The sequence below is a fragment of the Myotis daubentonii genome, chromosome 5 (assembly GCF_963259705.1).
Source record: "Myotis daubentonii chromosome 5, mMyoDau2.1, whole genome shotgun sequence".
NCBI lineage: Eukaryota > Metazoa > Chordata > Mammalia > Chiroptera > Vespertilionidae > Myotis > Myotis daubentonii.
In genome coordinates this window covers 20,641,969-20,667,779 of record NC_081844.1, presented here as the reverse complement: position 1 = coordinate 20,667,779, position 25,811 = coordinate 20,641,969, and the positions used below count along the sequence as shown (strand labels likewise).

The 25,811-nt window shown below is 48.1% G+C and overlaps 1 protein-coding gene across 3 annotated transcripts in view; it reads right to left on the bottom strand.

Annotated features, from left to right (window-relative positions):
- MED26 (mediator complex subunit 26) overlaps nt 1-22,370 on the bottom strand; it is a 50,788-nt gene extending 28,418 nt beyond the window's left edge. The window contains exons 1-2 of one of the 3 annotated variants that reach the window (XM_059696348.1): nt 22,011-22,370; nt 20,893-21,165 (exon numbers count right to left, since the gene is read on the bottom strand). Coding sequence is in view for 1 of the 3 variants with exons in the window: in XM_059696347.1 (XP_059552330.1) it covers nt 22,011-22,082 (72 nt within the window). In the remaining 2 variants the exon portion in view is untranslated. Of the gene's footprint in view, nt 1-8,862; nt 9,153-20,892; nt 21,166-22,010 lie in introns of all 3 variants that reach the window. The other 2 variants (XM_059696349.1, XM_059696347.1) reach the window with 2 other exon arrangements.
- Nucleotides 22,371-25,811: the final 3,441 nt, after the last annotated feature.

Below are 25,811 nucleotides of genomic sequence, written 5' to 3'. Positions count from 1 at the left end.
AGGAGTTTGGCTAAAAGATGCACTAGGAAGAGTTGTTTTTTTTATAGCTTCAGTAAAGCCAAACAGGCATGGCTTTATCTGTTAAAAATTCTTTTCTGTTGTTAAGAAATTCTTACATGTAGCTCTACAAATAATCACCCTGACACGCCATGCTCTATCAGCCCCATTTACAGGGAGGAAGATAAGGCACAGAGAAGTCACCTAATCTGCCAGAGGTCACACAGCTGGGTTTCGGGCCAGGCAGCCTTGCTCCTAAGCAATGGCTTTTCACTGCATGCTTTACTGCATTACACAGAAATACAGATAAGGCACAGCTGTAGCCTTGAAGGCACTCCCGGCTTGGCTGCGCGGGCAGACCATGATTAGGGAACTTCAAACAGTGTGGGCTGGGGATATTCAATGTTCTGGGGCCTCTGAGGAGGCCTGAAGAAATCAGAGGCTGCAAACCAGACAAGGAAGGTGTTGATACACCAGACTGAGGGCACAACAGGAACCAAGGGTCAGGGGCATAGAGCAGCACAGCAAGTGCAGATAATACCAGATGAGAGTGGGAGGGGGCCACGGACAGGCCATGTAATGGATCTTGGGCCATGCTCAGAGCAGGGAGTGACACGGTCAGATTGCAGTTTTAAATAGCTGGTTTCAGCTGCCTGGTGGAGAACTCATAGCTGAGGCAAGCAGACAGATGTGCAGATGCTGCTCAATTCCAGGGAGCAAGATGGAGAGGGGCAGGTTGGGGGTGGGCGTGAGGTGAAGGGGGAACAATGAGGCAAGGAGAACCCAGGGGCTCAGGATGTGCCACCTGGAAGACAGTCTGACTCAGAGATAATGAAATGTGACTGAAAGAGACAGCTTGCTGCTTCTCAGAGTGACCCTGAGCGCTCAGAAGTGGGCAGAGACACCCAGTCTCCCTCGCACCCAGCACACCAGCTATCCGCAACTGTTCCCTCCCCTTAACCATGACTGCACAGGTCTCAAGATTGGCATACTCAGCTTCTTGAATGTCACACCTCCCTGCCCAGCCCACCCTCGGCTCTCCCAATAACCTTTCCAAGCTCAATTCAAATAGCTCTGGGGCCCTAGTGGAAAAAGCCTCTGCACTCCTAACCTCCTAGGACAGTGGTCCTCAACCTTCCTAATGCCGCGACCCTTTAATACAGTTCCTCATATTGTGGTGACCCCCAACCATAAAATTATTTTCATGGCTACTTCATAACTGTAATTTTGCTACTGTTATGAATCGTCATGTAAATATCTGATATGCAGGATGTATTTTCATTGTTACAAATTGAACATAATTAAAGCATAGTGATTAATTACAAAAACAATATGTAATTATATATGTTTTCCGGTGGTCTTAGGTGACCCCTGTGAAAGGGTCGTTTGACCCCCAAAGGGGTCGCGACCCACAGGTTGAGAACCGCTGTCCTAGGAGGTTCTTCTGCTTGGCCTTCCCTCCCTCAAGCAGCCCTCAAGTGCCCCCCTTTGTTGCTCCACCTACCTCATCCATCAGCATTCCTCTGTTGCTTTTCTACATAGAGCCACTATACCCTGTCATCCTTTTACCATGCCCATGCCTACCCAGCACTGTGGCTGATGGGCACATGTGCAAATGGACAGGGCAGCTGAAGGAGTGAGGGGGCTGGACTTGGAATCCAGAACCTCCTGCTGTAAGGTCATAGGCAAGTCATCACCCTGGGTCCCTTCCATGTCTCTAAGATAAGGACAGCAATTGCTCCCCTATGGGACTGTGTGAATCTGCCCAGTACATAGTTAAGTGCTGGCCAGATGGGGGTCCTAATCTGTCAATGAGAAGTCATTGCACTCATAGCCTCTCAGGGGCCCTGCTAATGCAGATGTGATTCTGAATGCTAAGGCAACATCTGATGGGAGTTACAGAAGATTCAGGGCAATGGGCAATGGACTTTACTGGTAGTAGTTTCCCCACTATAAGTAGCAGGGCCCTAACACTGGCTGCCTCTGGATATCTGGGAGAGACATCCTCTGGTGTCCCCAAGGCTCTGCCCCTAAGCTCAACACAGCAGGCCATCTGAAGCCACAGCCAGCTCCACCTGCATTTTCCCTCACACACCTAACCTCAGTTTTTGAGAAAGGGAGTGGGAGTTGGGGGGTGGGGTGGGGGGAGGTGTGCTGAGGCTTCAAGGAAGGTCTCTGGCCAGGTGAGGGTCCAGGGGGTACTGACAGAACCCCTCGGTCAGAGGGTGACACTGCCTCTCCCTGTCCCTCAGCCTTAGAGCATCAGCTCTCAGCAGAGTTGTGGAAGAACAGAAGGCACCCACAGAAGTGACCCTCCATATTGATGCTGTGGAAACCACCACTCCACACTTTATTGTATTTATTTATTTATTTTTAGTAAATCTTTATTGTTCAGATTATTACATTTGTTCCTCTTTTTTCCCCCCATAGCTCCCCTCCACCCAGTTCCCACCCCACCCTCTGCCCTTACCCCCCCACTGTCCTCATCCGTAGGTGCACAATTTTTGTCCAGTCTATTCCCGCATCTCCCACACCCCTTTCCCCACCAAGAATAGTGAGTCCATTCCCTTTCTATGTCCCTGATTCTATTATAATCACCAGTTCATTCTGTTCATCAGATTATTTATTCACTTGATTCTTAGATTCACTTGTTGATAGATGCATATTTGTTGTTCATAATTTGTATCTTTACCTTTTTCTTCTTCTTAAAGGATACCTTTCAGCATTTCATATAATACTGGTTTGGTGGTGATGAACTCCTTTAGCTTTTCCTTATCTGTGAAGCTCTTTATCTGACCTTCAATTCTGAATGATAGCTTTGCTGGATAAAGTAATCTTGGTTGTAGGTTCTTGGCATTCATCACTTTGAATATTTCTTGCTACTCCCTTCTGGCCTGCAAAGTTTCTTTGGGAAATCAGCTGACAGTCGTATGGGTATTCCCTTGTAGGTAACTGAGTTTCTTTCTCTTGCTGCTTTTAAGAGTCTCTCTTTGTCTTTTGCTCTTGGCATTTTAATTATGATGTGTCTTGGTGTGGTCCTCTTTGGATTCCTTTTGTTTGGGGTTCTCTGCGCTTCCTGGACTTGTAAGTCTATTTCTTTCACCAGGTAGGGGAAGTTTTCTGTCATTATTTCTTCAAATAGGTTTTCAATATCTTGCTCTCTCTCATCTTCTGGCACCCCTATAATTCTGATGTTGGTACGCTTGAAGCTGTCCCAGAGGCTCCTTACCCTACCTTCGTATTTTCGGATTCTTTTTTCATTTTGCTTTTCTGGTTGGGTGTTTTTTGCTTCTTCGCATTTCAAATCTTTGCCCTTGATTCTTGCGCTCCTCTGGTCTGCTGTTGGGAGTCTGTATAATATTCGTTATTTCAGTCCGTGCATGCTTAATTTCTAGTTGGTTCTTTATCACAACATCAAGGGTCTCATTAGATTTCTTGAGGATCTCAATAACTTTATCGGCGGCTTCTAGACAGTTCTTGAGAGACCTTAAAAGTGTGGTTCTAAACTCAATATCCTCCATTGACAGTTTTATCCTGTTTCTTTGTCTCTGCATTTTTTATGCTTTCTTGGTGCACCCCCTAGTGGTCTTTGTGCGCAGGTTTGTTGTAGTTAAGCCTTGATTGTTGTAGTTAATACTAGGGGGATTTGACCTCCAGGCCAACTGGCTGTGAGAATCAGCTGTGTCTGCAGTGGGAAAACTTCTGTCCTCTAGGGAGGTGCTAATCTAGCCTTTGCCTGAGGCTATCTGGCAAATGGCTCTGTGCAGGGCTTGGGCGGGGCGGGTCGCACGGGATCAAACAGGGCGGGCAGAGGGAGCAGTTATGGCTGCTCTCAGTCCCGTCCCCAGAGGCTCTGCCTCTCAGAGTCCCAGCAACCGCTGCAAACCTCGGAGAGAAAGCTGCCCTTGCCTTCCAACCGATGCCAGACAGTCCCGCTTCTCCCGTTTGAGTCTGGGTCCCTAGAGACTCGCCCAAAACTGGAGCTCAGAGCCTGAGCCTCCCTCCCTATTGAAAACGACAACCCCGCCCTCAGCTACCAGCCCGCTCTGCGCGTACCTCCGCACCTTTGTATTTTCTGCACTGCGCCTCCTCTGAGTCTCGTACGCTGTTCTCTTTCCTTCTAGTTGAAGAATTTCCCCTCAGCCAGTCTTCCTGTGGTTCTGGGTGATGTCCGTTCCGTCTTTTAGATGTATTTGTGAAGTGGTTGTTCGAGGCAGCTAACTCCGGTGTTTACCTATGCTGCCATCTTGGTTTTCTCCACCACTCCACACTTTAACTGACAGACCTACTCAAGCAGAGACTTAGCACACTATTCAAAAAGCATAATTTTATTAGCAAAATTCTGGAAGCTGGCTCAACGATAATAAAACAGCTCCTATCATGGAATATTATGCTGCAGTTAAGGGACTGAGTTAGACTCATGTAACAAGGATAGAGAGACGCTGAGGGAAATGAACTGGCTGCTGACCCTGTGCTGACCCTGGCTAGTGAGGCTAATTGGTTGGAGCATCATCCCATACACCAAAAGGTCGTGGGTTCAATTCCCGGTCAGGGCACAAGCCCAGGTTGCAAGTTCGATCCCCTACCATACAGGAAGCAACCGATCAATGTTTCTCTCTCCCTCTCCCTTCCTGTCTCTAAAATGTCCTTGGGTGAGGATTTTAAAAAAATCAGTCTTAAAAAAAAAAAAGACGTGTGCCAGAATTTATTTAAAAACCACACACAGGATTCTGGGGTGTATCTATCGCTACATGCACAGGAGACATACTCCAGACCTATGACAATAGTTCTCTCCAGAGAGACAGAAGAAACTGCATCAGTGACAGAGGTCCAAGGGGACTTAGCTGTAGGTTAAACATTTAAAGTTTTAAAGACGGAGGGTGTTTTATTACTTGTGTACTGATAAATCAGTGAGAATAAAAAGAAAGAAAATGCAACATTTTAGGCAGAGAACAGGGCAAAGGAAAGCCCCAGAGTGTGGGCCACATCTGAATGCGCGGGCTGGGGTGGGCTAAGGGTTTGGGGGAGATGGAGGTTGTGAGCTGCTGGAGTCAGTTGTGCAAAGAGGACTAAGAATCTAAGGGGACTGCACAGAGGGACATTGGAGTGTGGAAGGTGACCCTAGACCTGGTTTGCCAGATCACACATTTCTACCTGTTGTTTTCAGTGTAATTTTTAACAATGTTTTGTTGACTCTTAGTGTCCTGGTCTGTATGATAAGACATATAGCTGCTCTGGCTAGGAGGACAGGAAAAGAATCACAGCTACACCTCCTGACACTCCCAAACTACTGCCTCCCATGTGTACTGCAGGCCACATGCTGTGCCACCACTGTAAGGACACTGTCCCATAGAGTCCTAGAGCTGCGCTGGGGTAAGGCATTTTACAAATTCAGAAGCAAAGACTCAGAAATTAGATTCTGCCTAAGTTGACACAGCTCACACAGAGTTTGAGACAGCAATGTGGGCAGGATTTCAATAAGGCCTTGGGGTTCTCAGAATGAAGGCCAGGATGCCCAGGTAAATTAAAAAGAGAAATGGATATAACATAGACAGATGTAACATGGATAGAACACCGCCAAGGTGGGAGACACAAAAAATGTCACTGGCCTTTGCCACACCCATCTGCAACCCATGGCAGCTGCTGTCCTCATTTATCCCACACATATGGAGAGCAACAGCAGAAGGAACTGGCACAAGGGCACCTTGCCAGGAGGTGGCACCTCTATGTTTCTGAGGCCAGGAGTAGGGTCTCCAGGCTGGTGCTTGTTGGGACGGTTGGAGAAGGTGAGAGGTTCAGATGAATGGTGGGCAGGAGAAACAGGCATGAAGAAGTCAAAGGGGAGGATGGGGCAGGTGGAAGATGCCCAGAGAGAGGGCACAAGCACCTGACACCACAGCACTGAAATGGAAGGTGCTAAGAGCCCATCCTGTAAATGGCAGCCCCTAGGAAAGGAAGACCTAAAGGCTGCATGGAGCTCTTAATAACCAAGTACCTTTTCATATCTGTCTCCTTATCCTATCGGACTCTCAACACATCTGTCATTCAGTCAGGCCAGCTTTCCTCCTTCTTTCCTCATTGAACTCACACACTTCCACCTCCTGCAAAGGGATAGGTGTCAGGTCACTAGCCTACCAGGCAGCTCAGAGCAAAACTGGGGCTCCACCTGGTCCTTATCAGATCACCTGGCTTTACCCATCTGGTGTGTCAGGAGGCTGCAATGCTGGCCTCTCCAGGGCTGCTATTTCCCTACTCCCATAAGGTGATGGCTTTTGGTCTGGGTCCCCAGAAATCCAACTGCCTTCATCTAATTAGGAATGAAACACTCAGGACTTGCACGCGTAGCCAGTCCTTCTATCTTATTAACTAGCAGTGTGATTCTCAGTAAAGTGGCAATTCTGGATACCATGGTCGGCAGAAGAGAGGCCACTGAGACTCTCTGAAGACTGTCTGGCCTGTAAATGAGGCCCACATAGTCAGTACAAAAGCAGCCTCAAGGTGCACTGGGTGTGGGTTTCATTCCTTCTTTTTTGGAAGAAGGGGGCAGAAACAAATATGGCATTAGCCATGCTGAGATCTAGAGCAATTTTTATGGCCCAGTGGTGAGGTTAGCAACAATGAATTCTTTGATCTGGAAGGAGGATGTAGTCAGAAGATGGACACACACACACACACACACACACACACACACACACAGGACATGTCAGAAAAACTTCGACATGGGAGCCTAAAGCCATCCTGACTGCACACTGCAACCACTGCAGCCAGAAGAGAATAGACATAAGTGTTCATTTAGCAACTATTTATTTACTGGGAAAATACAAATATATGTGCTGAGGAGGAAGTCAGGGAAACAAGCAAACAGAACAGGTGACTGTCCCGAAAGCTTTGAAGAAAATAAACAGTGTGGCACATGAGAGAAAGAATTCCTCCCAACCACTGGCTGAGGGGAGGTGGTCACCTCAGCCCCAGAGTCCTAGAAAGAATGGGCAGCAAAGGATCTGGAGCACAGCGCCCTGCTTGACTTATTAAGTACCTTCAAGGGGCTCTGGGCATGGCCCCCCAAACACTCAAACTAAGAGAACCTTTCAGCAGCCAGCTGTAAAGGCACTGATGCCATCTTGGACAAGAACCTGTGGCCTACAACCCAGATCTCCATCTGCACATCTGTACCCTGCACCAGGGTCCAACCTGGCCTAGGATAGGGACTCCACCCAGGAGTGTGCTGGAGCCAGCTCATAGCAGCCTACGAGAGCCCAAGGTTATTCAGAAATCTTTTCCTAGCATCATGTTACTGGCTTGAAATGAGCCTGGTAGAAGTATTTAAACTGTAGAAATTGACAAACACTCAAATCAGGTCTTGATTTATTGTCAGATTGGCGAACTCTATACATCCCAATGCCTGCTTTTTGTTGCTGTTTTTAAAACACTTGGTGTTAAAAAAAAAAATTACCAGTTTTTTAAAAAAATATTTTTATTTACTTCAGAGAGAGGAAGGGAGAGGGAAAGAGACAGAAACATCAATGATGAAAGAGAATCATTGATCGGCTGCCTCCTGCACACCCCTTACTGGGGATCGAGCCCAAAACCGAGGCACCTGCCCTGACCAGGAATCGAACTGTGACCTCCTGGTTCATAGGTCCACATTCAACCACTAAACCACACCAGCTGGACATTCCAATGCTTATTTTTGCAGAAAAAATCCCCTCCCCCATTTTATATATTTTTTTATTGAGGTGAAATTCACATAATATAAAATTAACCACATAAGCAAAGTTTTTATTGGAACACAGCCATGTCCATTCATTTTCATATTGTCCATGTTTGCTTCTGTGCCATATGTAAAGGCAGAATTGTGACAGACACTGTATGGCCAAAAATATTTACTGCCTAACCCTCTGCAGAAATAGTTTGCAACCCTGGGGTTTAGATTTAAGAAAGTGATGGAGAAAATGTCAATAATGCAGATAAAACTTAATAATGTATCATGCCCATAGCCGTTACATTAGGAATAGCACAATTGAGGACATATTCTTCCAGTATTTGAAAACTATTATCTGATTCGGCAGATATCACTTAACTGATATAAACAAAAATATCAATTAATCTTCAAGTAAGAACTATATTCCTAAAATGACTATAGATACAAAAGTTCAGCAACAATCAAGGAAAGCAGTCTGAAACAATTGGCTGCATGGAATTGACAATAGTGTTGTTTATTTCCTTGTTTGTAAACTGTGTGCTACCCATCCTTCATATCAGTAGAATTTATAAACTTATGTACATATGTAAATGCATTTTTTTCCTAGAAACGTTTACTGGCACACCACACAATAAATTAGAGTTCTTCATTATTTCAAAGTACTTAAAATAACATTTGAATGAAACTAGAATCCATCTGCACTATTGTATTTCAACATCACATATAAATGAAAAGAGGAAGGACGTGGATTCTTTAGAAATGCCAATGCTTATAAATTACTAAATGTTCACTAAAAATGGTTCTAAGTTTTATCATCTCCACTTGTAAACAGAATTTCTCCACAGTAATTACCAAAGCCAAGCAAAATCTAACAACAGATAAAAATTATGTCTATGGACACAGTGCCTAAAACTTAACTTGTGGTCCACCTCTGTCACTGTCAGGCTGCCAGCATCCAGCAAAGGGGGAGCAGACAACCCCACTTTCAGGTGCTTGCTGAGAGCCGGGTGGGAAAAAGGAAGGTCATGAAAATCACCTGCCCTTACTCCTCTCAGTTACCTAAGAGGAAGAAGCTAGGCCAAGATATGCAGGCACCAGTTTCTGGTTACCAGGTTAACCAGGGGGAGGGGAGAGACAAGAGGAAATAGACAGGACAATCATACCAGACCAGAACACAGCCAGGGCCTGCCATGCCTCTGAGCCCAGAAGACAGAAGTCTGCAGAGCATGGCTCTTGCTTGGGTCATAGGCACCGCCTTTTCATAACTATAGGAGGCCTGGGTGGTCTGGGCCTCCTGGACTGTACCACCTCTTCCGCCCAGACTGGGTCTAGGCAGTTACTGCAGCACCAGGAGAGCTGCTAGGGACAGGACAACAAGCAGCACTGCAGCAGGAGCTCCTGGACTCCTGAGTGCTCCTCAGTTCATGATGGAGTCAGAAGCTGCAACCGGCACCTGCGCAAACACAAGGTAACAGCAAGGTGCCCAAGTGCAACTACAGGCAAGTTAGAGTCTGCGGGTTTTTGGGTTTTTTTTAAAAAATATATATTTTATTGATTTTTTACAGAGAGAAAGGGAGAGGGATAGAGAGTTAGAAACATTGATGAGAGAGAAATATCCATCAGATGCCTCCTGCACACCCCCTACTGGGGATGTGCCCGCAACCAAGGTACATGCCCTTGACCAGAATCGAACCCGGGACCTTTCAGTCCGCAGGCCGACGCTCTATCCACTGAGCCAAACCGGTTACGGCGAGTCTGCGGGTTTGACCAGAAGGAATGGGTTATTCAGAACTCAGTGCTGCAACCTCACAACATTCAAACCAGCCCATCCAGACCTTACATTTCAGCTACTTCCATTTTGCCAGCTGGACCCAAGTCTCCCAGCCCCCAGCACTTTACCAACTATTTGATGGTACTATCACATCAAAGATGTGATTAAACTAGCATGCACCCAGGGGACATTGCCAGCTTGCTTCCCACTCTACTACCCCCTTCACCAACAACAGGCCCCTGATGTCTCCTGAGGCATTCCCTCTATTCTGGACAAACCAACCAACATAGCCTGCTAATTCCAGCAAAGTCTGAAGACACCAGGACATGTCTACTGGGGTTTCTGGGAAAGTCCCCTGCTCTTTCTTCCCTTAAATCAGCTGTTCTCAACCTGTGGGTCGCAACCATCAGAAAACACATATAGCATATCAGATATTTACATTACGATTCATAACAGTAGCAAAATTACAGTTATGAAGTAGCCACGAAAATAATTTTATGGTTGGGGGTCACCGCAACATGAGGAACTGTGTTAAAGGGTTGCAGCATTAGGAAGGTTGAGAACCACTGCCTTAAATAATGTTCCACAAGGGTGAATCCTGAAGTTGCAAAGGCTAGAGGGAAGACACCACTCTGTGTGAAAGCTACACAAAAAGTAGAACAGGAAGTTGACCTTTGAATGACTTGAGCCAATTAGCCCCTTTGCTTTCAAGCTCTTGTCATGAGCACAGGGCTACCCTCCCTCTGTGGGAGACCTGCAAACAGAATTAGTAAAGGAAGTGGAGGACAGGTGCTCTACTAGCAACTATTCTAACTTAACACTGGAGGCATACAATGTGAAATAATTAGCGGAAAGGGTCTAATGTTCCTATATTACACTAGAGGCCCAGTGCACAAATTTCGTGCATGGGTAGGGTCCCTAGGCCTGGCTGGGGATCAGGGCTGGCTGGGGCCTTCCTTTGTTCCACGCCTCCCCCTGGTGGTCAGCACATGTCACAGTGAGCGATGGAACTCCCAGTCTCCTGGTCAAACTCCCGAGGGGACACTTTGCATATCAGGCTTGTATCCTATCTAATAAAAGAGAAACATGGTAATTAGCTGTACCTCCGCTACCCTTCCCATGGGCTAATCAGGGTGATATGCAAATTAACTGCCAGCCACAATGGCGGCCGGCAGCCAGGCAGCTTGAAGCGAACACGGAGGCTTGCTTGCTTCAGTGACGGAAGAAGCTAAGGTTCCCTGCCTGCCTGCTGGGATCTGAGCTGCTCTCTAATAAACATTGTTACAAATATAGAAGCTAAAAAAAACCCCAGAAACCTACTTTCAGTCAGCCTGGATCTCAGAGCTGGAGTCGCAACAAAGTTTCAAATACAAAAGGTAAACAAAGTCCAGAAACCTGCTTTCAGCAGCCAAGGTCTGAGCTAAAGCTGCTCTCAGCTCCAGTGACAGCCATAGAAGTAAATAAATCCAAGAATAATTTTTAAAAAAAGGAATAAAGGAGAGGTTGGGAGCTTCAGGCACCCGCCAGCCTAAAAACGGCCCTCATCCCCTCGCCCAGACTGGCCAGGCACCCCAGTGGGGACCCCCACCCTGATCCAGGACACCCTTCAGGGCAAACCAGCCGGCCCCCACCCGTGCACCAGGCCTCTATCCTATATAGTAAAAGGGTGATATGCCTCCCAGCACCGGGATCAGCAGAGCAGCGAGGCTCTCTGGCCCCTGGAGCAGCGTGAAAGGGGGCAGCGCCCAACCCCCCTGATCGCCCTGCGGCTCTGTGTGTGACAGGGGGCGGGGCCACAACCTACCTATCCGCCGTGCTCTGTTCGTGACAGGGGAAGGCACCCCAACCCCCTGATCAGCCCTGCTCTGTGCCTGATAGGGGGGAGCTCCCCAACCCCGATTGGCCCTGCTCTGTGTGTGACAGGGTGAGGCGCCCCAACCGCCCCCCCCCCCCCCACACGGGCCCTGCTCTGTGTGTGTCGGGTTGGAGACGCAACCTCCCCATCGGCCCTGCCCTGAGTGTGACATGGGGGAGTGCCCCAACGCTCTGATCGGCCCTGCTCTGTGGGTGACAGGGGTCGGTGCCCCAACCTCCCCATTGACCCTTGAGTGTGACGGGGGCGGCGCCCCAACCCCCCAATCGGCCCTACCCTGAGCGTGACTGAGGGTGGCATCACAACCTCCTGATCGGCCCTGCTCTGTGCATGACAGGGTGGAGCTCCCTAAACCCCTGATCGGCCCTGCTCTGTGCGTGACAGGGGGGAGCTCCCCAACCCCCTGATGGGCCCTGCTCTGTGTGTGACAGGGTATGGAGCCCTAATCCCCCTGATGGGCCCTGCTCTGTGCGTGATGGGGCATCGCCCCAACCCCCTGATTGGCTGGCTCTGTATGTGACTAGGGTGGCATCACAACCCCCTGATCTGCCCTGCTCTGTGCGTGACAGGGGGTGGCGCCGCAACCTCCCCATCAACCCTGCCTTGAGTGTGACAGGGGGAGGCGCCCCAACCCCCCAATCGGCCCTACCCTAAGCGTGACTGAGGGTGGCATCGCAACCTCCCAATCCGCCCTGCTCTGTGCATGACAGGGGGCGGCGCCCCAACTCCCCAATCGGCCCTGCTCTGAGCCGGACCAGGAGCTGCGGGGCAGGCACCTAGGGATTGGGCCTGCCCTCTGCCACCCGGGAGCAGGCCTAAGCCAGCAGGTCGTTATCTCCCGAGGGGTCCCAGACTGCGAGAGGGCACAGGCTGGGCTGAGGGACTCCTCCTCCCTCCCCCCCAGTGCACAAATTTTTGTGCACCGGGCCTCTAGTGTGTGTATATATATGTGTGTGTGTGTGTGTGTGTGTGTGTGTGTGTGTGTGTATTTATATAGAAAATACCTACACACTAGTGCAGCCGTGGGCAAACTATGGCCCGCGGGCTGGATCCGGCCCGTTTGAAATGAATAAAACTAAAAAGAAAAAAAAAGACCGTACCTTTTTATGTAACGATGTTTACTTTGAATTTATATTAGTTCACACAAACACTCCATCCATGCTTTTGTTCCGACCCTCCGGTCCAGTTTAAGAACCCATTGTGGCCCTCGAGTCAAAAAGTTTGCCCACCCCTGCCCTAGTGTCACTCACCCCCATAGACAGCATGAAAGAGCAAGCTTGCCAACTGCATGCCCAGCACAGATGCAAGATGAACTGAGGAGGTAAAGTTGGGAAGTGGCTTCTAGAAGGGCTGGCCTTAAGAAGAAGAGGGCAGTTAGCTAGCTACTTAGAGATCACCTGTAGGAAAGAGAATATGGCCACTACCCCACAGCCCAATCTGGACTAGGACAGGGACCTGACCGCAAAAGGGGACAGGAGAGCTAAGTTGGCATGGGGGAGGGGATATCAAAATAAGCCATCGAGCAGACAAGAAGTCCCCAGTCCCCAGTGCATGTAAGTGGAGTTTCGATCAGCTTGGTGGGTCAGGGTACTACCCAAGAAGCCAAGTATGACCAGAGGTGTGGGTAGGGGATGGAGCTGAAGATACCAGCAGGGCAGAGGAGCCACCTACTGGGCCCTCAGTGAGCCACAATCACACACACAGCAGTCCTTTATCAGTAAATCAGCTGACTGCTGACATGTGCACCAAAATACCCTCCACCACAGACCCTAGGCCAGCCACCTACAACATCACTCTGTGCACACAGCAGCTATGAGGCTGACCCATCAGAGGTGTGTCCTGGAAAAAGCATCACCTACTTCCTAACCCTAACGAATGAAACCCAGGGGAGAGGAGTGTCCAGGAAGGGTCTGGTTTGTCACATGACCAAAAAAAGCCAAAGATCCCAACATGGCATTTGAACAGTATCTCCTGGGAACACTGAACCAGGGATCTAAGATCACGAGCCATCTTTTCTCTGTCAGGGGTAAAAAATGCCAGCCGAGAAACAAAAAGGAAGAATCACCTCATATCCTTTCCTCAGAAAGTTTAAGAGAAACACAAAGCATTTCCTTCTGGCCTGAATAAAAAGGTCTACAGAGTGCCCAGCTTACAGAATGCCTGGCTGGTGTAGCTCAGTGGTTGAGTGTCAACCTATAAAGCAGGAGGTCACGATTCAATTCCCAGTCAGGGTACATGCCTGGGTTGCAGGCTCCATCCATAGTAGGGGGCATGCAGGAGGGCAGCTGAGCTATGATTCTCATCCCTGATGTTTCTATATCTCTCTCTGCCTTCCTCTCTGAATAAATAAATAAATATATATATATATATATATATTTTTTTTTTTATTTTTTTTTTTAATGTATAAGGATCTGGACGAGGGAAGAAGAGTGGAACATCTTTTTTTTTTTTTTTTTTTTTTTTACAATTCTTTTTTTTTTTTAATTGCTTAAAGTATTACATATGTCTCCTTTTTTCCCCCCCCCCCCCCGCCCTTGACAATCCCCTGGCCTCCCCTACCCCCTAGTGTCTTATGTCCATTGGTTATGCTTATATGCATGCATACAAGTCCTTTGGTTGATCTCTTACCCACCCCCCTCCTGCCCTCCCACCCTCCCCGGCCTTCCTGCTGTAGTCTGACAGTCTGTTCGAGGCAGCTCTGCCTCTGTATCTATTTTTGTTCATAAGTTTATAATGGTCTTTATTATCCAGAAATGAGTGACATCATGTGGTATTTTTCCTTCATTGACTGGCTTATTTCACTTAGCATAATGTTCTCCAGTTCCATCCATGCTGTTGCAAATGGTAAGAGTTCCTTCTTTTTTATAGCAGCATAGTATTCCATCGTGTAGATGTACCACAGTTTTCTAATCCATTCATCTACAGATGGGCACTTAGGCTGTTTCCAGATCTTAGCTATGGTGAATTGTGCTGCTATGAACATAGGGGTGCATATATCCTTTCTGATTGGTGTTTCTGGTTTCCTGGGATATATTCCTAGAAGTGGGATCACAGGGTCAAATGGGAGTTCCATTTGTAGTTTTTTGAAAGAGTACAACATCTTATACCCACTGTGCTGTCACAGTGACATGGGAGATCTCAGCAGGTGGGTGAGGACTTGGAAGTGGGTTTCAATCCAGCGTGATCACTTCTAGCAGTATGCCCGCAGATCATCAGTTTCCACAATGGCACAGTACCTGCCTCCTCAGTTGCTGTACAGATTAAATGAGTCTTTAACACACAAGGAGTGCTGAAAAGTACAGCACTCAATACCTACCCAGCGTTGACCGCCAGTTCCCAAGATCAGTCCTTTGCACAGGATAATCAACAAGCATCGAGCACCCAGTTGCTATGAAGTCCTAGATACATAGGGAGGAACTCATGGTCCACTACCAGGGAGCTTGTAATCCAAGGAGAACATGAATAACAAGACGTATTATCAGCAGGAATGTAAGTTTTAAGTCATGTGCGGTACCTGGGGAAATTGTCTTGGATTAAAGCAGGAAAGGTTTCTGGAAAAGGGAGAGGAGGGAGTGAGGTGGGGGTGGCAACAAACGGTACAAAGGTTCCAGCCGTAGGTGTCATACACAGACAAGAAAGGTCAGCGTGCAGGTTTAAGTAGATACTGTTTGGATGACAAGACATAACTTCATTTCAAAGCATGACTAGATTAGCTCTGTCCTTGAATTTTCTCAAAAAACAGCTACTCAAAGTACACCTGTCATTATGTGGGAGTTCCTGAATGTTTCTAATCATAAAAATGGATCCTGACAGAAAAAAGATTAGGAGCAGCTAGGCTAGAAATTTTAAGAGGGAAAAGGTTATAGGAACTGAGCAGGAAGACTGCTGTCATTAAGCCCATTGGCTTCTGAGCTAACGCTAACCAGCACTGGGTTTAGGCCCAAATTCCAACAGCCTCCTCTTCAATATTGGACAGATCTTCCCTAAAATGAAGTTCAGAGAAGCAACGAGGATGCGATTCACTCCACAAAGTCCCTGGCCCATAGTATATGCTCAGTAAATGGCAGTTGTTCACTTCATAGCCTCCAATGAAGACAGGAAACTTCGTTGCAGTCCTAGGGGCATTCCAAGGCTTTGAACTCCATCTGTCTGGCAGTGGCACCTCACCTGACATGAACCTCTAGGAACTCATATATCAGGAGTCTCTGGGTCCAGACAGAGGGCCTGGGTGTGTCTGTACCCCAACCTGATATGGTAGTCCCAAATTGTCTCCAGCCAGCTCTGGCAATAATCAAGAGCTCCCCAAAGTACTGTAGGGCCTCCCTCCTGGGAACTCCTGCCACCCAGAGTAAACCTAACACCGGGGTACAACAGCACTTCAAATACTTGAAATCAGCTCCCAAGCTCTTCACAGAACCTGACACCTGCCCCTTTCCCATCCCACTGCTGAGGGGAAAAACTACTCAAGACTTGCCAGCTACTCCTCCAAACTCTCTGATCCCCTAGGATCAGAGATGAACCAAAAACTGACTTCCTTCACCCGACTGTAAAACTTTTCATTCTGAAAACTCAAAATGATTAAGTACTCTAGAAAGCCATTTCTCACGCTCTTAAGAATTCTGAACAATCTTTGAACAAGACAATTATAAGCCTTTTAAGGCCACCTCAACCCCAGATCCCCACTCCCACCCCAAATAGTCCATGTGCACATACTATGCCTGCCCTTCTCCTTACAATGGAGGCTCCAGGTCCCTGGAACCTAAGGGCCAGGAATGTCCAGGTCTGCACCCTTTGTACCCAGCACATAAGCTCTTGCTAGAAATGTTTATTCAATGGCTGAGCTACCATTTCCAGTTTTACCATATGTCTCCATAAACAGTATACCAGTTGGTGATTGAGATGTTAAGTATATTGCCCCCAAAGACCTGGAATTCATTCAAAGAGTACTTTTAAACAGCATGCACAACACTGGTAGGCCTTCCTAATGCAGGAAATGCTCCCCAGTTCATGGAATCCCTATGTCAATTTTGCTCCATTCCACACCTGTACCTCAAGAGTGAAAAGAAGCTGTTATAGAAGGGGGCTCTGAGCATGGGCATTCTGGGGCTGAAGTGACAATATACTGCCTACACTGCCACCTGCTGAGCCACAATCTCAGTCTCCCATTCTGACAACTAGCTAGTGGGCCCCTGGGGGACAGCCCACCACCAGGATTAAAAAGAAAAAGCACAACAGAGGCAGCTTCCCCAGCTTCCAGAACACAATTTGCTGTGAGGGGCTGGGCAGGAGACCCACCTACTGGACTGCAATCACATAGAGATCAGCCTGGGGCCTGGTTCTGGTTAAACTAGAATTCCATCTAAGAAGATGCCCACAAAGACACAAAAATCAAGCCATAGGCGAGCACAGCTACCCTCCTACAACTAACCCCGAGGTGTGTGTCCTGCCACACACATCTGTGTCCTGAGCCCAGGAGCCCAGTTGACCATGGTGCCTTTTAAAAACTGTTATCAGGACAAAAACCCACTTCCCACAGGCTGATCCTGGACAGTTATCCAGGCCTTTGCAACATACTCCCGCAGGACACATGCCCAGGCTTTGGGCTTGATACCCAGAAGGGGGCATGCAGGAAGCAGCCAATCGATGTTTCTATCTCTCTATTCCTCTCTCTCTAAAAATCAATAAAAACATAGTTGTTTTTTTTTAAAAAAAAGGACAACACAATCCAATTAAAGCCACCTCTGAGGACCACCCAGAGACCTCCATGAAGATGTAAGGTAAAGTCCACCTTCTTCTGAGGGAGTGTCACAACAAGGACACACACCTGCTTCATCACAGACACTTGTTACCTGTCTATTTCCCACAGTCATAACACACCACACTGTTCTCCCCATAGATCCTGGCTACAGTATAAAGAGCAAAGACAGGAATGTCACTGAATTTGGCAAACAGCGTGATCAGGCAGTGACATACTTAGATTTCATATGCTCTAATATATTGGAGAGAATCAGAACAAGCAGTCTTCCATTTTACAAGAGTCCTCTTTTCTGCAGAAATCAATGGCATTTTAAGTTAATATCAAAACTGCTGTAACCTGGAAGCAGAAAACAAGACTCATGAAAAGTTCCACGTCAGCTGGCAGCTGCCACACCACAGTGTGGTCTGGCCCAGGACTCTGTCCCTAATAGTAACCTTAAGATGTTTCTGGGGCAGGCTGCCTAATATTGTCAACCTGTTAGATCTGGCACAGGTAAATCTAACCCAACTACTGGAGTCACATATAAAATTATGTGAGAGAGAAGAGGCTCCCACATCTTGTCTTATCAGCTCGAGGACACTGCCCTCTTGGGCCTCTTCAGAGCCATCTCTCCATCTTTGAAAGCAGTGTGGTAGTATTTAGAGTTGGAGGTACATCACTTAGTAACTTTGGGTACTGGGGCTGTCACCTCACATGAAGTCAGTAAATAACAAAAGCATCTTGTCCTCTCCTGGACACAGCAGCGTATACCGTCACTGTGCAGAAATGAGAGAGAGGTGGCTCAACTCACCTTCCTTACAGGGTTGATGAGGGGAAGTAGAAGATGCTATTAAAATGCTGTACAGCCCTGACCGGTTTGGCTCAGTGGATAGAGTGTTGGCCTGCGGACTGAAGGGTTCCAGGTTCGATTCCGGTCAAGGGCATGTACCTTGGTTGTGGGCACATCCCCAGTAGGGGGTGTGCAGGAGGCAGCTGATCGATGTTTCTCTCTCATCGATGTTTCTAACTCTTTATCCCTCTCCCTTCCTCTCTGTAAAAAATCAATAAAATATATATATAAAAAAATGCTATACAAAGTCCTGTGAAGTGTGCATATCTGTGTAAAGCTTTGTTATTTTAGAAAGTTCACACAATGCACATTGCATTAAAAAACTTTTAAGACAATTCATGTTAGCCTCGGCTGCCCTTTCCATAACCTGAACCCTGGATCGGGAAGGAGCTTTTGGGGCACATACTCCGGTCCCCAGTTCCACTTTGCAGCCCAGGAAAACTAAGCAGCATCTTAACCTTCAGATTCCTAGGTGAGAAAATTATCCTTCTTGAGTGTGTCTCTCTGCAGAGACCCCTTGGTCACCTCCTGTTGGAACCTAATGTCTGCAGAACTGTGAAGAAGAAAGTTATGCCTGAAGTTTCCTGCTGAAGAGCCTGACTGCTGGCAGGCTTTTACACTAGCGTCCACGGCCAGTCCAAGTCCCTCTTCCCCTCAGTGCCTCCTCTAGCCTCTCCCTGCTCTGAATATAGGGATAATCACCTGCCTGGAGCAAGGCCTGCCTTGTGCTGTTATTCAACTTGCCATGGGGCTTCAGTATCTGCTCACCATCTCAGTCAGACCTTTACTCAGATGGCAGATAAACATTCATGTTCCTTACAGCTCTACAGAGTTCTGCATTAGAATATACCAGGGGTCCTCAAACTTTTTAAACAGGGGGCCAGTTCACTGTCCCTCAGACCGTTGGAGGACCGGACTATAGTTTAAAAAAAAACTATGAACAAATTCCTATGCACACAGCGGCGGCAAAAACACCCAGCGGGCCGGATAAATGTTTTTGGCGGGCTGCATGTGGCCTGCGGGCCGTAGTTTGAGGACCCCTGGAATATATACCATACTGATCCCCTGGGCCTATAGCAGTCACAAGGGCTTTTCTGTAAAAGATGGCTCAAATGCAGCTCCTCAGTCATAAGTCCAAGAAGGATCCTAGGGGTTAGTAGTCAGTTTAACCAGCATTTAGAAGGTACATCCTAATGCTTCTGCTCTAGAGAGAGAAGATAAGAAACAAACCATGCTCACAAAACTTTCATTCTGGTCAGGAAGACAAAGTCTGAACTTTTGTGAAACAAAAGTGGGAACCTAATCACCTGCTAAAGAGACTGCTGGGGTGGACTAACTCTGATTTCTGGGCAGGAAAAGACACTGCCCTCAACTTCATCTCTAATGAAGCAAGATTAAGCTGTAACAAATGTGCACACTGCACTCAGAGAGATCTCAATACTCTGGGAGTAAGGCTTGACTGTTCCGAAAAACTGTTAGTGTATCTGAAAAGGAGTGTAGAAGAATTACTTCAGTACTGAGTTGATGCTATAGAAATTCAAATACTCCAGAGGCTAGAATTTAGAGCAAAGAAACAACTTTCCTCTTAAGAACTCCTTTGTCAAGGAGGAGGTCAGTAAATGCTACTTTACTTCCCTAATTTTTCAGATACTTACGGATATTAGGTCACTGCCCTACATTGATTTTTCAAGCAAAAGCTGTTTTGTTAACCATAACTGCCCATAAAGGTAAGCATTACATGACACAATTCTGTGTTGCTTCTCTCAAAAGACGTTTAATTTTAGTGTTGGCTCTTCAACTCTGTCCCCATTTTTTTCCCCATGAACATCTATGTGTCAACTAACTATCCAGAAGTGGAGTTCATAATTGGGTAAGGCAGAGAAGAGCAGCTGTATGGCAGCAATGCCTTGTTGGAGCCACCTCACTCTTACCTGGACCCAGGTCAAAAGAAAACTACAGCCTGGCCATACTGTTGCACCTTCTCCACTAGCAACCTATTCCACCATGGTTCTGAGTTTCTATACTCGGTTTGCTCTAAGTCACGCTCTAGTCAAATGGTTATTAACAATGTTCACAAACACTAACAATGGCAGCATTTAAAGGAGGGACTTTCCTCATCACTCATATTCAAAGAGACAATTTCCCAATTCCATCCATCACACTTACTTAGTAGGACTCTATGCACACCTATCACTAGAGTCATCCAAAACAAGCCACATGAAATGTGAATTCTATGCCATGTAACAGCCATTAGCTCATATGAATGTAATGTTCCTGCACGCACCAGGATACATGAAGCTGAGATTTGTTCCCTCCTCCAGATTCTGGTTAGTACCTTTTCCTCCCCTACTCCTAGGAACCCTCTAGATTAGAGCCTTACACACAATGCAGCCCCTGAGGTTGCTGCCCCACCTAATCTACAACATCATGAACACTTGTGAAAGCACCTTCTGATCCCAAAGCTCTCCTAGGTGGCATTAAGGGTCAATACTAACATCTCAGCCACTCTCAGATTCTCCCAAAGTCAAACAAGCACGTGGAATTCAAGAAATTGCACTGGGACTCCACAAAAGATGCAAAAGTCATCAAGACTTACATTTTTTATGTCACTTGCTTTATCCTCTAATATTTCAGTCTTCAGAATTATAGCAGCACCAGTTACTGCAAAAATTCTGGAAGGTTTTACATAGCTTGTGCCTACTCCACCCCCAAAACCCTAACAAAAATGTATACATTTGTTAAAGGCAATTCCCACCAAGTCAGTCTTAATGGGGCCTGAAGAGCAGGGGTACTTATGACACAGAAACCAGATTAGAGAATAATAACTTCTCAGTTTCTACCAAAACTGCACAATCCAGCATGATTTAAAACACACACACAACTAAAATAGGCTAAAGCATACTAAGAGCAATTAGCCAAGCTCACACAAAGGAAAACCAAAAGCCCCAACAGTGAAAGTTACCTGGCAAGCCCAAGATGATTTTTTCTTCCATCCCCAGCATGTTAAGAAGTGATCTCAATGGCCACTTCCTGGTCTCCCAGCAAATGCAGGGACTCACTTCATACCAGGATACCATCTTCCCATTGATCAACCTGCTCCTGCTACAGGGGAAAATGACTCCCTATCGCCAGCAACCCATTGGAGAATATGTGAGAACATGATGAGTCTTTCCCTTCACACACGGAGGGAGCAGGGAAGATCCCTCTGCAAACAGTAGCCTCATTGTAGGGACATCTGAGAAAGACACCTTGGGGTTAAGCCTGACCATCTAGGTCACAAGCCACCAGGCTGGGACCCCTAGGTAGGGGAAAGAGACAACCTAAACAGGGCTCTTGGGAGAAAGAGATAGCAAAGAATCACCCCTAATTCTCTACCAAAAAGTGGGACTCTGGCTTGGTCAGAGACGCAATGGGCAGTTAGGCCCAGAAAGGCAACATTAAGAATCCCACCTTCCCCAAGATCATCTTCCGTTGGCTGCGACCCCAAGAGGCACCCGGCAAAGGCATGGCCACTCCCAGAACCCAGGGGCCTCTCCAGGCGCCCTGAGCACCCAGCGAGGGGCAAAACGAGCGGGGGGGATGAGGGGGGGTCCCCTCCGAAGTCAATGTGCTTCCAGCCAGGAGAAGAGGGAAGGACTTCCCTGCTCACCCAGAAGACCGAAACACAGGTGGCAAGGGCTCCCCGAATTATACCTAGGACACCAGTTGCTCCACAGCCTTTCTCCCTCCCCTCCCCCACGCCGGGAGGGTTTCCCGGGGGTCTCGGGTCTCGGGGGAAGGGCAAGGCGGGTAAGCCCAGTCAGGAGCAGCAAGGGCCGTAGAGCTGGAGCAGGAAGGGAGGCAAAGCTCTGGCCTCAGATCCGGTCTGCTCCCTTCACCCAGGCCGCACGGAAGCCTCGGCCTCACGTACCAAGCGCTCCGGGTCTGAGCCTGGGGGGCGAAAGGCTGGGATGGCAGCGGCCCTCGGGGACAGGTGGGCCTCAGACGGGTCCCGGAAGCCCGGAGGATGAGGGATACTGGGGAAGGGGAGGGTCCCGGGCCCACGAGGCCTCGGTCCCGGCCCGCGCGGGGGGTACATACGTTGCTTTGGGGGTCGATGGCCTGCAGCAGCCGGTCCCTGATCTGCTGCGGAGACGACGGAGCCGCTGTCATTGCCTGGGCGAGGCGGGGGGGGAGCGGCCAGGCCAGCGGGCGGGCGGGCTGAGACGGGGGACGAGGGTCACTCACTCGCCGGCCTCCGAGAGCGGAGCCTCATGTTCCCCGCGGCGCTGGAGGATGAGGGGGCGCGCGGGGTGGCGGAGAGGGAGCCGGGCCTCGGGCTCGGGCCCGGGGCGCCGCCGCCACCGGAGGAGGAGGAGGAGCCGCCGGAGCCGCCGCCGCTGCTGCCGCCGCCTCGAGAACCAAACTCCAGTGAGCTGCCTCGGCGCGGAGCACTCTGGGTAACCCGCGCCGCACGCAGCGTCGGCGCCACGCTGAGGAGATTGGGAGATGGGGCGGGCGGAGACGCCAGGCCTGGGCGGGGCCACGCGCGAGCCACGCCCCGCGCCTGAACGCAGGCGCACGCAGGCGCACTCGCCGCAACCCAGGGCCGCCCCACCCCCAACCTGGGGAGCCGTTGGGAGGCGGTTGGGCGGGGCAACGGCCACAGCTTGAAGGCCCCGCCCCCAGCCGTGTGGTAGGCGGAGGTTCCCGACGGAAACCCGCGACGTGCGCGGAGTCCTTGAACCCAGCGCTGTGAGGACCTCCTCGGGGGAGAAAAACCTTCCCCTCACTGACGGAGGTGACAGGGGTCGTGGGCGGGAGACACTGCCAAGTTTTCCGAGCCCAGGGGGCCTTCCTAGCCTCTCGACCGGCGTTCTTGGGGGCGAGGGAGACAAACGTCCACTTAGCGATGCGCGTGTGAGGGTCTACCGAGGGGCGCGGAGGAACGCCCCGCCCGCGTCTCTGCGCACCCCACAGGGCGGGGGTTTGCAGCGCCTCGCTGGCCTGAGTTTCGAAAGCTGAGACAGAGACGCGTCTCTCGGAGGAGCCGCCACCCCAGCTGGGATAGCTTCAGCCCCGAGCCGCCCCTGTGGTTGCAAACCTGTGTCCCAGTGACATCGGGACCGGATCGCTCCGGTCGGGCCGTCCTGGTCCTGGCGGGGTGCTGGGCAGCATGCCTGGTCTCTGCTCCTCCCGCGGAGGCAACCAGAAAGGTGTCCAGGCGCCGGCGGAACCGCCCCTGGCTTTACAAGACCCACCCTGCTTGGCGTGGAGGCTGGAAAACAAACCCGCGTTTTATGCGCCAACCAGTTCCTAAAGGAGGAAACTAAGGCCCAAGGTCACCCGGAGTTAAAGGTCAAATCCAGAATTGCTACTGTCCGGGGCTCCCCTTCCCGCCCCCTCCCGCTGCCGTCGTCTTTTCTGGAAGCTGTTAGAACTACTATTGTGAGAAAGGGGTGGGAAGGCAGGCTGAGTGGATTATTAGCCGTGGCCTCAGGAGAAATAACTTTTTTGGTTGTTACCGGAAAACCTCGATTTAAAACAGGCGAGAGGCAGCTGATGAGAACCACATGTGCGTCTTGGGTCTGCCATACACCTGTTAGTCTTGCATTTGTTATTTGCAAAAACGGCTGCTTCTGCACATGTGAAAAGTTTTACATCACACTTGTAGGAGAAAATAAACGTGGGCAAAATACTTCGTTCAGTCACTCTCCTTAGAATGCGCTGCTTTGTGTACATGGTCCAAGTTGGAAACCTGCCCACTTGGAAATATTCTTTATCTCATTTAAGATAAGCAAAATAAACAAACTCTCAAAAAGAAAGAAAGAAAAGCTCTCCCCCAAGTATAATCTAGTCCTGACTCTCCTTTTAATTTCAAGATGTATACAGTATCTTTTAATCAAGGATTGGACCAAAATAAGCAATGTTTTGCATGGGTCAGGTTATTTAAGAAAACTGGAAAGCACTCACCTACTCTTTATTTTTGTGTTTTTTAATATTTTAAGTTTTTTCCCCATCATTATCCCCTCTAAGCCCTCTTCCCCCTATCACAGTTGTCCATGTCCATCAGGGGTTTTTTTGTTTGTTTGTTTTTTCTCAAACCCTCCACCCCCTTAATCACCTCCCACCAGAGTTGTCTGCCTGCCTTCTATCTACGAGTCTGTCTCTATTTTGCTTGGTAGTTCAGATTGTTCATTAAATCCCACCTAAGGCCCAGCCAGAGTGGGTCAGTGGTTGAGTGTGGACCAATTCGGATTCCCAGTTCTGGGCACATGCCAGGGTCGCAGGCTACATCCACAGTAGGGGGCGTGCAGGAGGCAGCTGATCAATGATTCTCATCATTGATGTTTCTCTCTCCCTCTCACAACATCAATAACATTTTTTAAAAATTCCACGAGTGAAATCATATGGTACTTGTCTTTCTCTGAATTATTTTACTTAGCACAATGTTCTCCAGGTCCATGTTATCGCAAAGGGTAACATTTCCTTCCTTTTTACAGCAGAGTAGTATTCCATTGTGTCAATTTACCACAGCATTTTTACCCACTCATCTGATGGACTACTTGATCTGTTTCCAAATATTGTAAATAACACTGCAGTGAACATAGGGGTACATATATTCTTTTGAATTAGTGTTTTGGTTTTCTTTGGATACATTCCCTGAAGTAGAATCACTGGGTTATAAGGCAGTTCCATATGTAATTTTTCAGTTAACTCCATACTGCTTTCCACAGTGACTCCACCTATTTGCATCTAACCCAGGGGTGGGCAAACTTTTTGACTCGAGGGCCACAATGGGTTCTTAAACTGGACCGGAGGGCCGGAACAAAAGCATGGATGGAGTGTTTGTGTGAACTAATATAAATTCAAAGTAAACATCATTACATTAAAGGGTACGGTCTTTTTATTTTTTAGTGTTATTCATTTCAAACGGGCTGGATCCCGCCCACGGGCCGTAGTTTGCCCACGGCTGAAACCAAAGGTTCTCTTTTCTCTCACTTGTTTGTTGATTTATTGATGATAGCCATTCTGATAGGTGTGAACTGACATCTCATTATATTTTAATTTGCATTTTTTTTTTTTTTTGGTGATTAGAGACAGCATTTTTTTCATATTTCTATTGGCCATCTGCAGGTTCTCTTAAGAGAAGTGTCTATTCAAGTCTTTTGCCCATTTTTTTTTATTAGATTGCAGTGTTGAATTTCATAAGTTCATTAATTTTGGAATGTAACACCTTATCAGATATATCATTGTTACCTACTCTTTTTAAACTAAGACAAAACAGCCTGGCCGGTGTGGCTAAGTGGTTGAGCATCAACCCAGGAGCCAAGTGGTCACTGGTTCAATCCCAGTTAGGGCACATGCCTAGGTTATGGACTCAATCCCCAGTAGGGGGCATCCAGGAGGCAGCCAATCCATGTTCCTCTCTCATCAATGTTTCTATTTCTCTATCCCTCTCAAATGAATATTAAATATAATAAATATACACATGAGGATGTATATGAACACACAGTTTTATTCCACATTTAACATACAGCAGGTCCTTGAGTAATGTTATAATGAAAAAGTTTTTGTCATAATGATGATATGCCATAGGAACTTAATTCTTGTTTATATCACTTAACCTGTGGTAAGACTGGTTATACATTGTTTCTTTCAAAGTTGAAGAGCCTGCCCTGGCCAGTACCACTTGGTTGAGATTTGTCTGTGCACCGAAAGGTCACCAGTTCCATTCCAGGTCAGGGTACATGCCCAGGTTTCCGGTTCAGTGGGGTGTCTACAGGGGGCAACCGATCAATGTTTCTCTCTCACATTGATGTGTCTTCCTCTCCCTTCCTTTCTCTAAAATCAATAAAAACTTATTTAAAGTTGCAGAACCTATCCACAACATTGAGGACT